The 12,516-nt window shown below is 42.6% G+C and overlaps 1 protein-coding gene across 1 annotated transcript; it reads left to right on the plus strand.

Moving 5' to 3' along the window:
* Positions 1-1,042: 1,042 nt before the first annotated feature.
* Positions 1,043-10,590, plus strand: LOC122395208 (SCY1-like protein 2). The gene is made up of 18 exons (XM_043392615.1): positions 1,043-1,571; positions 2,787-3,096; positions 3,234-3,368; positions 3,468-3,692; positions 3,825-3,945; positions 4,043-4,126; positions 4,198-4,343; positions 4,507-4,637; positions 4,745-4,859; positions 4,946-5,091; positions 5,234-5,387; positions 5,470-5,710; positions 5,857-6,025; positions 6,101-6,285; positions 6,370-6,426; positions 6,510-6,742; positions 6,807-7,069; positions 8,073-10,590. Exons 2-17 carry the CDS (start codon positions 2,944-2,946, stop codon positions 7,053-7,055), a joined length of 2,544 nt encoding a protein of 847 aa, XP_043248550.1. The 5' UTR covers positions 1,043-1,571; positions 2,787-2,943; the 3' UTR covers positions 7,056-7,069; positions 8,073-10,590.
* The last annotated feature ends 1,926 nt before the right edge of the window (positions 10,591-12,516 follow it).

Raw genomic sequence — 12,516 nt, forward strand, 5'->3', positions numbered from 1 at the left:
TATCAGGAGTATCGTGCGGGAAACATAACCCATAACCCGCACCGCGTAATCAGTTCTCCCTACCTTCGGTGAGGGCTATACCACCGTCCCCTAACCCCGATCTCCGGTCCTCTATCCCCTGATTCGTAACCTCAGCTACCTGCAGTCCAGGCCAATAATTTTCAGCCAGACTTTTCCAGCCTGGCCAGAGCCGACGGAACCGGAACCGGAACCGGAACCGGAGCCGGAGCCGGAGCCGAAACCGGGGGTTCTAGCCAAAGCCATACCCGGGACTGTGAGACGCGCAAGCGTCGTTTCGCCACTTGGTCGGAAGTTTCTCGCTCCTCGCTCCTCGCATCAACGACGATATCGTTAATTCGTACAACGGCAACGACGTCATCGTCGAAGAGGAGGTCTACAAGGACGATAAGAAGGAGGACAGCTAGGACCGCGATCGAAACGAAAACGACGATTAGAAGGACGAGGACGTAAAAGGTTGTTTAAAAGACTGATAAATAGAAGACCGACTAAACGAAAGCATATTAAAAAGAGGGAAATGTAAAAGGAGGAAAACATGTTGGTGGCGATGTACGTACTTACCTACGTACATACAGGGATCAATTAATTATTGCCATTTAACGCGGTACGCGAAACGTGTGTTCCCTTCTTTTTCTATAAAAGTGTCGCTCGCTAGATGGCGCGTCTCATTACGTATCGAGAAAGAATCTCGATAGACGTAACTTAACCACGAATGCTTATAAAATAAGATAAATAACTACTTTATCAACGGTTGTACGATATTTATAATTTAGATGTATTTTAAGATTAATTTCAGGTACATCGAACCTACGTACCTACATACGACGAGTCGCGTGAATTTCAGTGAAAAAATAATATTTCGATAATTAGTAGACGATATTTCGGATCGAATTTATTTATTGGTTATTGGCCGATAGGTTAAATAATTATTTATTAAAGGTATCGTTACGTTTCGAGAATGAAATTGAATAGGTGTAGTCTAATATGGTATACGACGACGACGAGTAGTAGAAAATAAGAAAGATCGCAGGCAGGGTGCAACGTGTTAAACGAAGAAATTTATCTGAAATACGTATCGTAGGATTTTGAAAATGAACCGCGATGGTTTGATATTGACAAGATAAGATTGATAAGCTAGTAGAAAGTTGAAAATACGCCATCTAGCGTTTCAGCGAAGCTAGAGTTGGAAGTTGAGGAGGAGGAGGAGGAGGAGGAGAAGGAGGAGATGGGGCAGGAGGGTGCCGTATTCCCCTAAAACGGCAAGAATTCGAGGACTCTGTTTAACATGTCTCGACTAGATCGAGAAGAGGGAAGGGAGAGGGAACGTAGTCCGAGCAGCGTCGCAATTTGTATCGGTGCTGGTGTAATTGCGCGTCGTGAATCGTGCTCGAGCGTTCCTTTGGATTTCTCTCGCGCGCTCTTAAACAGGACTAGCGCGCGCGTGCTCCGAGGTGCAGCGCATCGCGCATACTACCCTTCTTTTCGTTTATTCCTGCTGCTTATAGTGGTGGTTTTATGCGAGGTGGACGATTCCTAGTTCTCGGCCGCAACAGGTGAGCCATTCTCGAATTTGAGCTACCTTGATTCTTCTTTGCTACGGATTAATTCTTTTGTCTAATACGGTAACGTTATTTGACGAGCAATAGGAATATTCTCGCGTACGAGGACGATTCGTGATTCGTTGATCGTTTAGGAGTTGGTGGTATTTTCGAGTCGGCTCCTCGCGACTCGGACTAAACTCGAATCGATCGAGTTAGCCCGGCCGCAGGATGGATTAAACTGTAATCGACCGTAGCTCCTGTTTTCTTCCTTGGCCGCGGGGGTGTCCTTTCGACGGATAATATCTCGAGGGGGCGGCTATCATCACCGTTTCTATATCCATTCGAAACGTTTAAGTTTGCTCGCGAGTGAATATCAAGTTGTTTCAATTTCAGCTCGAAAGTAGTCTATCCGTTGTTTAATTCGCGGAAACGTTCTCGAAGCGAACGACTTGTTTCCACGTTAAACAAAACTAAGAAAAACTTGAGTGATAAAATTTAAGTGATTTCGCGAACGAGCAAGCCAACATTCCAAGATTTAGGTTCGGGTTGTAGTTTCCATCTGGAAAAATTGAAACTCTTTTATTATCCTGGTACGTAGATACATAAGTACTACGTAAGTAGTTGGTCGCACGTCGATTCGAAACCGACGAAACGCTTTGCTTGCGTTGCGTGTACGCGTGTGCCGTGGCTGTCCAGACATCAAGGCACAAGTTTTCTATTTTCCGTTAATGCAAAGATTACGCGAATCGATTTTCTATCGGGGTCCCAAGGATTTCTTAACATCTTAAAGAGATTATCATGGTTTCGGGAATCGGGTGTTTTTATTCGTGGTGGTTGCGAGCCAGCAACGGTCGACGATGCAGTCGATTACGTTGGAATTTGCGAATAGGAATAGGAATAGGACGAAAGTCCTGTAAGAAAAGGAGAATTGGATAGGATTGTGAGATTTTGAAGGAATCGAACCGCGTCGAATCGTACGCTCGTACGATAGTTTGTAGGTAGGCAGGCGATAGATGATACCGTATGGCACGAAAGATGGAAATAGGTAGATGGAGGAAGAGGAATGAATCGGTAAGAAGGGTAGAGATCGAAAAGGAGACACAAGGACGATCAACGATCGCCGATCGCCGATCGCCGATCGCGTATACATATACGACGCGTATACATATACGACGCGTATCCTGGCGAGATGGGGAATAAGATTTTCAGCACGTTTTGTTTCGGCAGGTACGTTTGAGGAATAGCGGCAGACCGGGCGAAGAAAGACGAGGAGAGAGAGCCGCCAGGGTCGGGTGGTGTCGAGGTCGGTCGGAGGGAGTGAAGATACTCGATCGAAGGTGATCCGATGAACGGTGAAGATTAACGTTATCAGGTTTTGCTAATTATGTTTGCAAAGTCGAAAAGCAGTGGCTCCATGCCGAGCGTCCTTTTGTCGAATCCCCTTCAACATTTATACGACGTTGGGAAACAATCGGCCACCGCAGGTCCCGAGAACGCTTGGCGCATATACGATGGTCGCACGAAAGCGGATGGTAAGGTAAGATTATACGTATGTAGCGTCGGATCGGGTCGCGATGGCTTTGAAAAATTCTTGACGGCCTTCGAACACCTCGAATAATATTGTTCGAATCGTTGGTACGTTTACTCACGGCCGATTCGTTGGATGAATTCTAGGCAGTATCGATATTTTTGTTCGACAAAAGATCGGTCGAAAAGGTTTACAAACCAAAGCGAAAGGAAGCAGTGACGGAAATTTTACGAAACGGCGTACGACAAATGGAACATTTTTCTCATCCGAAAATACTTCAGGTACTTGATTATTAATTTAATAATGTTTGGTGGTGCGCGATGTATCATCACCGAGCCCCGTTACTAATCGTTGTTTACTTATATTGTTGTAATCGACAGGCGTACAAAGTCGAAGAGTGCGCGGATAGTCTGGCTTTCGCCTCGGAGCCGGTTTTGGCAAGCCTCGCGAACGTTTTGGCTTACCAGGAGCAACAAGCGAACAGTCCTGGTGGTCAGTCGGCGAGCAGTCTAACGAAACAAAATTCTTCAACGACCAGTCATCGTACCGTTTACGCAAAAGAATACAAATTGCTCGATATTGAAATCAAATACGGGCTTCTTCAGGTAAAATAAGCGTAAAATTGATGAAACGACGAACAACGTTCCTCGATTCGTACATGATTCATATTTTTTTTATTACCCTTTTTTCTTTTCTTATTACTGTTTTCGTTCTGTGTGTGGCCCGATAACGTTCAGATCACCGAGGCGCTGTTGTTTCTTCACGGTGTGTACAAAATCCTTCATCGAAACATATGCCCTGCGAGCATTATAATTACCAAAAGAGGCACTTGGAAATTGTCTGGTCTGGAATTTATCGGTGAGTCGCGGCGAATCTCTGCTGGTCTGCTGGGTTGGTTTAATATATCGCTCGATCCGTGATATCGTGGCCCTCACCATATGTCCCTTGTTCGTAGAAAAGGCCAACGATCTACCGATACCGTTGCAACCGTGGACAAACCGCGTGCCGAAAATGACGCAGCCGAATCTGAATTACATAGGTAAGTTAGGAATAATGGTAAGATTTGTAAATGGTAATTGCGATAGGTGATGAAACGTGTTGTGATCGTAGCCCCGGAAGTGCAGCAAAAGAAACTGGGAAGTTTCTACAGCGATATGTACAGTTTCGGTATGACTATATGTGCGATTTTCAACCAAGGACGGCCACTGATACAAGCGAATCATAGTTGTTCCGAGTATCTGAAGCAAATAGAGAACGTGAGTGATCACTGTTTGTTCGCAGGTTTGTTTTACATGGACTTTGGAAAGAAATTGTCGTTAGCCACGGTTCTTTCCAAGAGTTGCGTTTTCTATTTCGCTTTCCAACGTTTCATCGTGATCGTGGTCCCAAAGGGGCATTTTTGGTTCTGTTGCACCGCAGCTCAAGGAACAAGTCTCCGCGATATTACCCTTGATTCCGCTTCCACTCCAAGAAGCCGTGACTCGTCTGTTACTGGTCGAGCCGGAGCAAAGGCCAACCGCTCAAGTCTTATCGATGATTAAATATTTTCAGTACGTAGGAATGTTCAGTACTGGTTTTTGCAAACGAGCCAACATTCGGTATACCGTATAATCCGGTTAAATAATATTTTCTATCGAGTTTTGTAAATGTTTGTTAGGGACCCACCGGTACATGCTCTTCAGTTTCTTGACTTGAGCAAGATGAAAGACGTGGCGCAGAAAGAGCATTTTTACAGGACCACTCTGATGGAAATATTGCCTTATACGCCAAAGGTACTTACATGGTTCGTTGTCGTTTATCAAACGATTGCTTTTAATCGAACCTGTAATCGACTCGCGTTCCTTTTTAATACTCGCAGAAATTATGGTACCAACACGTGTGGACGTATCTGCAAAGCGAGTTGGAAGGACAAGAAGTTCAATCGGCCGTACTATTGCCGGTGCTTTATATCGTGCAGAACAGTACGCAAGAGGAATACGACGAGATCGTGTTTCCATCGTTGCGGTAAGTGTAAGAGGCTACGTGTATGTAGCTACGTGTATGCTACGTGTATGTAGCTACGTGTATGCTACGTGTATTTTAGCTACGTTTGCTCTTTCGTTGGTTCGTTTATTCGGGATCGGTAACGCGACCTGACGATCCGTAGGTTGCTCTTCGCGAATCGCAAAACGATCCAAGGAACGGTTACTTTGTTGGAAAAATTGCATTTGATATTGAAAAAAACTCCTCGGGAATACGTGAGGACGGAAGTGCTGCCGATGTTGTACATGTCGTTCGAGAGTTCAAACAATCAGGTACAGGTACGTAAAGGAACGGCAAGGTAAGAGCGAGGAGCGTAGAGGGGGCGCTAGTAGAAATAAGCTATTAGAAATATCATTGCAGACAGCATCGTTCGTAGCTGTGTCAAACGTGACCGATTACATCGACGACGAAGCCGTTCGAAACATTATACTGCCGAAATTGCTACAAGCGTTTGAAAAGAATTCGGTAGACTGTCGGATACTTATGAACGTAATTCCCTGCATCATAAACCGACTAGAAAAGCAAAAGGTCATTGATTGTATTTTACCGATGTTGTTTAACGTGAAGCTTCAAGAACCGGAGGTGGTCGTACAAGTTGTGAGTGAGTATGCGATTAGACAGTAGACTGGTATCGTAGAATTCGTTCTATCCTATCGTTCCCTTCCGTTCCGAGCGATGAAAGCGTTCTGTTTCTACTCTTACTAATCCGTCGCACCGGAAACGGGGCCGGTTATTCGTCTCCGTTAGAAATTTACAGATTAATGCTGACCGATAAAAAGTACGGGCTTTCGGTAAGCTGGATGGCTACACGGGCAATGCCCTCGTTATTACCGCAAACGATCAACCCTGCGCTGAATCTCGAGCAATTCGAGCTACTTTTGAAAGTTTTGCAGGATATGCTCGGTAACATCGAGAGGTGAATAAATTGAACAATTTTCGCTAAATAATTGAAGGTAATTTAGCTGATTATCTCGTTTATTTTTTCAAACAGAAATCAAAGAAATCATTTGACGTTGGACAATTTATCGTTGTCGAGCTTCGAGAAACATCATCGAAACTTACGACATCAGTATAGTACGGATAATATGCACGCACCATCGTTCAATATACCAAATCTGCTGATCGATCAGCGTAAAACATCTTCCGCCGAGGATATGGCTAGGAAAAATAGCATCGGTAAGAAGGTTACTTTTACGGAGAAACGTTACGTTTCTACTGGTTGTTTACTGGTTGTTGTTTTGTACGTTTGTTTGGTCCTAGATATGATATCGATGACAGCTTCGGCCGAAAACATGACGAGAAAAAACTCGATGACGGGTAAGCGAGATTTGATTTGAACAAAAGAGTTTATTTGTAAAGGAGTCTCGATGATTGATTCGATTCTGTATGGTTCGCATTAGCCATGTTCCGTTGGTTATCGTCATCGAACGACAACAACTTTCTGAAAGTGGCCAACACCTTTACAAGCAGACGGTTATCCGATAATACTCTGATGACACCAAAGATACGCGTACCACCGTCGTGCGCAAGCTCACCGGGCGGCACACCCGGTGGTGGACTACCGATTCGACGTCACTCGAGCACTGGTTCGCAAGATCGTCGCGCATCCAGCATTAATTTATCGCCTCCCACGGTAACGTATACCAAAAATGAATAAAGCTGTGCGAACATTTTTATTTTCTACCTGGATTCGATAGGGCGGAGGAATGCCGATTACCAGTAGCAGCGTCCCATACTTGCTCAGCTCGAGTTTGAACAGTATACGCAACACGAGACGGCCGTCCGTCTCTTCCACGTCCTCCCAGCAAGGTTCCGGACTGCTGCAACAGGTTGGATCCAGCATGGTAAGACAACAACCCCCAATCTGCCTCAACCTCAATGGACCACCATCACAACCACCAACACTTTCTCCATTACTCCAGCTACCGGGACAGCCTTCCCACTGACCCTCCGTTAAAGCGTAAGGATACTCTCTAGCTTATCCATTCTCGTCGCGACATCGTAACCCAATACATATGTATACATACATATACAAGCTACTTGGAAAATATTGCTCGGTCAGGCACAATTCCCGCTTCTATCCCTATTCTATTGCTCTCTCTCTCTCTCTCTCTCTCTCTCTTTTGGAAAAGTAAGAAACAAACGGAAGGTTTTTATTTTTCTAATCTAGTGTTTCTTTTTTTCTTTTAGTTTAGTTTACGTAAAACGTTAAAGAAACGCGAAAATAAAATAAACGAGAGAGAGAGAGAGAGAGAAAAGAAGAATCGATGGGGTCTTGACCGGGCAATATTTTCTCATTCGTGCCGTATCGCTTCGCTTTTCGCTTTTCGATAACAGTTTGATCGTTTCTTCGTCTTGTATTATTTGCAACAGTGTTTCTCTTTTGCACAGTTTATTTTGCAAAAAGTGTGCGTTGCTCGGTGAAATACGATTGCTCGTCTGACACGAAGCGGTGATTTTCGAAGGTAGCTCGTTGGTTCGTTGTCATTTAGGAGAGGACGATTAGAAGCCAGGCCAGCTAATCTTTCGCGCAAGAGGACTGTGATAAAAAGCCCGCGGGCCGGCACTTTGCTCGCGATGGAACATCTTTTACCGATTTCTAACAAGTTTATTCTACGAAAACTTTCCCCTCCCTCACCTCTCTCTTTCTCTAAGCTTACAATATATTTATCTATTTACCTAATTACCAATCTTTTATCTATCTATTATTTCCATTAACTCGCGTATATCTATCTATACGAATGTTTCGCTTTCAGGCTATTTTTATCCGTATTCGACCGATCCACGCAACAAACAAATTGATTCTTCTTCCTACGAAATGTTTCATAATGTATAAAGAAACCTTGCCCACGAAACGAAACAATAGTCGATCGTTCGATCGATCGTTCGATCGATCGATCGATCGATTCCCAGCGAGTACAATGCCAATCGTTACAATGGTTATTTTCTTTGTTCTGTTACAGTGCCAGTTTCTCAGCAAACAGTTTGACGCTAGAACCATGACCCCACGACGCTAAACCTCCATACGAAATTCAAGATACTACCGAAGGTGTAACCGTCTTTGAAACACTGTTTTATGTATTACACGAATACTTTCTATCGTTGGATAACACAAAGAGCCTAAACATTCATCGATACGAAACGTCCGAACGAGTATACAAGTTTGTCTTCTTGTTTGGAAATTGAACGTTGCTAGGTATTCGAAAGTGGCCTAACTTGGATCGTAGATCGTACCACGTCCCCGCAACGATTACCTATCGATGCGTTTATCGAACAATATCGGTCTTTGTCGTGTACAGGTATTCGCGTTTCCTTTCGAAAACGTTTCCTTGTTTTTTTTTTCTCGGTGACACGGTGAATGATTATTTCGATCGAAACGGCGGCAAAGTAATCCAACGTCTCGTTTTACTTTCCGATTACTCGATATCTTGTAATTATCTGTTGGGTCGATCGAGAATGATAACGGTAGAAAGGAAAAGCATGAAAGAATGGATGATAATCGAGGATTCTTCGCCCTGACAATACTCTTTATTTAGTGGAAAGTGAAGGTAGCGATAGATAGATGGAAGAATCGAAAGGCGAAATAAGAGAAAAACTGAGGAGAAAAAGTAGAATGTTTAAAAAGGCTTGAAAAATATTGCGTTCGATCCGTGTTGGAAAAAATACTGCATTCGACGTACACCATTAAGATTTTCAATCGGTTATTTCGAAACGAATAAACGTAGAACGCGCGAGACACGATGTAGGAGTAGAAACGGATGTAGGAGTAACAGAGCTATGAAGCGAGCGAAAAGAGGAGAAATTAACGAGTGGTCTGTGTTAGAAAACGAGTACTAAAAACGAGATGTTGGGAAGATGTTCGGAAAATGTTCTGCATGCACACATACATATCAAATGTACGGAATCGTACGCGCGATAACTTAAGTATCTACGTACATACATATACCTGGCAGCAGTTGCACTCTTTGATCGATTTAGAAAATTTTTTGAAACTCGACATATATGTATATTGTATACATATGTATATGTACGTATCAATAGAATAAATATTTTAAGTACACGCGCACTCGCGCTTACGCGCATATACATATAGAATCCGTCTTACGTGCGTTTATGTTTTTTACCCGTTAAAAGGGCTAGAGAGGAGTTAGGATATTGTACATGTATGGAAAGAAAAAAAGAAAAGAAGGAACGAGTATGCGTTGGTAAATCTCAGTGCGATCTTATTCGGTGGCATTGCCACGAATAATATTTTGATAATATACATATATGTATATATTTAATATCCTCTACGCACGCTGGACGGGACAGTATATCGTATCACTTACATACAGTTGGATGGGTCAAAGCGTAAAAAGTAGAAACGATCGGTGGAATCGTTACTTTACAAGTACGCGACCTTACGAGGTTAAGCGTTGTTAAGGTTCGCGCGGAACGATCATCGATCGGTTCTCTGTAATCGCGATCGTAAACGAATGCGCGTTGTCGAATTGCGGACAATTCTGGACAATCGCGGGCAATCGTGGACAATCACGGACAATCGCGGACAATCGTGGACAATCGTGGACAATCGTGGACAATCGTGGACAATCGTGGACAATCGTGGACAATCATTGAACTTTGACGAGTGTTGGCGAACGGTCGATTCGAGTCGGAAAGACGACGATTGAATTTTCTGCTCTCGTATTCCTAAACTGTTAGTTATTTTTTTTTTTTTTTGTGAAAAGAGAACAGGAAAGCTCGTAACGCCGAAACGTCGCGTCGCGCGTCACTCGTCGTTCACTTTCTCTCGTGGTCTGTTTGCGCATATCGCCAACAGAAGATGACAATCATTCTCTCGAAGCGTCGAAATGGATGTTTGAGAAAACAATAGCTTCTATAATAAGTACCTGCTAGATAATAATTTTCTGTACAGGGCACTCGATGATCCATTAAACCATCATTCCTTTCGAACGAACGATCCTCTATACCAAATGATCTAAACTTTGATCTCGTGTTGCTTCTGTTTACGAATGTTTCATTTTCGAGAAAAGAATTTGGTTCGATCTTTGGTCTTCGATAGCCTAACTTTTCAAACGGTTTTTTTTCAACGAAACTGGTTCATCGAGTGTATTACTCCTGTCAATTGCACGTGCATATGTGTATGTGTCGTAACCTTGGTTCATAATACCAGAAACATGGTTACACGGTGTCGTCGTCGTCGTCGTCGTCGTCGTCGTCGTCGTCGTCATTCCAGTTACCTACTATCGTTGTTATATTCTATACTTTCGTGTGCATAGATATATCGTCGATAAATAATGTGCTCAATAGAATTTGTGTGAAGAATATGTGTTCAATACGGAAAAAATGGAATTTATTCCTACGATATTGTTAGCACATAGACGAGATACAATAAACATTCCCTTCCCAGTTACAGTATTATTCGATCTTATCGGTATAAATGTATATTTCGTGTATTTCTTTCCGAGAATATAATAAAGAACCACCGCAGATTATTTATTTACGTATTCTTTGATTATTTACATTAGATCGACGATATAATATACGAACTGTTGGAAGTTAAGGAGAAATACAGTAGACCAGATCGTATCCCATTGACGCGATTTATCAAGGAGTCGTTTTATACATACAATATCGTTTATTCTATAGTTTCCATGCATTTTATCTAAGATAAAAAAACGGAACGTTTAAAGTTCCGCCAGTACTGAATTTTTTTTCTCGGAAATGCCCAAGATTTCGGGGGAATGTGTAATGACCAAAAATGATTGTAATCGACCCCTGCAACCGAAAATAATTTTTTCAGAATGGTTTGAAATTTTTTAATTTTGTTGAAAAATTTCACACATTCTCAAATTTTTTTCTCAAAAGTGCGTAGGATTTCGGGGGTATATATATTGACCAAAAATGATTAAAATTGACTCCCGCAACTGAAAATAATTGTTTTTGAACGATTTGAAATTTTTTTTTTTTTTAATAATTTTGTTTGACGCCCTACAAAAAAGTTGGCCAATACTTTTTTGTAGGTACCTATGAGCTCTACTTCAGAAAAAAGTTTCATTGAAATATATTCACTATTGTAGGAGTTATGGCTGTTTGAAGATTGGACCATTTTTATGGGGTTTTTCTCATTTTGCGGTGTCAAGGATCAACTTTTCGAATATTTTTGCGATTTCTACGTATTCTTCATTAAAATACGCGTCGTTTGCATTTTTGAAAATTAAAATCCTTCGATCCGTTCAGAAGTTATGACATTTTAAAGATCCGCATGAAATTTTCGGACAACATTTCTGCCCATAAATTACATTTTCGATTAGGAATTTTTTTCTCGAAAGTGCGTAGGATTTCGTGGGTATATGTATTGACCAAAAATGATTGTAATTGGCCCCCGCAACCGAAAATAATTTTTTCCTGGAGGATTTGAAATTTTTTAATTTAATTTTTTAATAACTTTTTAACGAAGGCTCAATCAACAAATTGATATTATTTTTATTTTAGACCACGAAAATTTACAAGGTGAAAGCACACACGAGGTATACGAGTTAAATCTTGAACCTTACGGACTCGAGACTCCCTGATGATATTTTAACTATCAAAAAAATGAAAAGAAAATTTTCTTTACTGGGCGTAAAGACGCGCGTTCGTGTATCTATATTATATTATAGTACGTAGAGTCTACAGCACAAAATGAGTATTGTAATGTGTTCCGAAACGGCAAAACGACGAGCAGTGTGCATCGGCTCAGGCGCCGCTCGTCTTTCGCTAGGTACGGTCCTGAAGAGTATCGCGACAACACGCATGTGCGAGTGCGCGCGCTGCACCGCGTCACAGCTCCAGATCGATGATTGGTCGATGCGTCGCCTCCCATGCTCGCCACCAGAGGAGTCCAGAGGAGTCGCGATCGAGCGAGCCTTGCCGATTAATTTGCTTTAAACTTCCAATGCGTTATTAATATTGTAGGGGACACTAGAGACATTTCCCTAGCGCCTAGGGAAAGTCACTAGATGGAGTTGGCGTGGCAGCTGTGTAGAGCGCCACGCTACGACAGTCGGAATAAAGCTCTGAGACAAGGAACACGTGTCGTACTGATATTCCCGTTATCCCTACGCATCCCTATAATATTGTAGGGAGCATGAGTAACTCCCTAGTTACTCCCGCAGATGGCGCGATTGGCGCCGATGCCAACCGTTGAGAGAGGCCGGGATGCTATAGGGAATTTGTCCCTAGGTACTCCCTGGGGCCTCGAGAGACAAGAGAGAATCAGATGAGGTCTTCCCCGAGCAAGCCTGAGAGACGGTCCAATAATATTATGTGTTTTGATGTATTCATGTATCACTGTTACGTTAATGATTTCAGTTAGTGCATCATTAAAGAATACACGGTCAAATTGTCAGTGACCGTCAGTGGACA

The sequence above is a fragment of the Colletes gigas genome, unplaced genomic scaffold (assembly GCF_013123115.1).
Source record: "Colletes gigas isolate AHSC1104 unplaced genomic scaffold, ASM1312311v1 Colletes_gigas_Sc00005, whole genome shotgun sequence".
Taxonomy (NCBI): domain Eukaryota; kingdom Metazoa; phylum Arthropoda; class Insecta; order Hymenoptera; family Colletidae; genus Colletes; species Colletes gigas.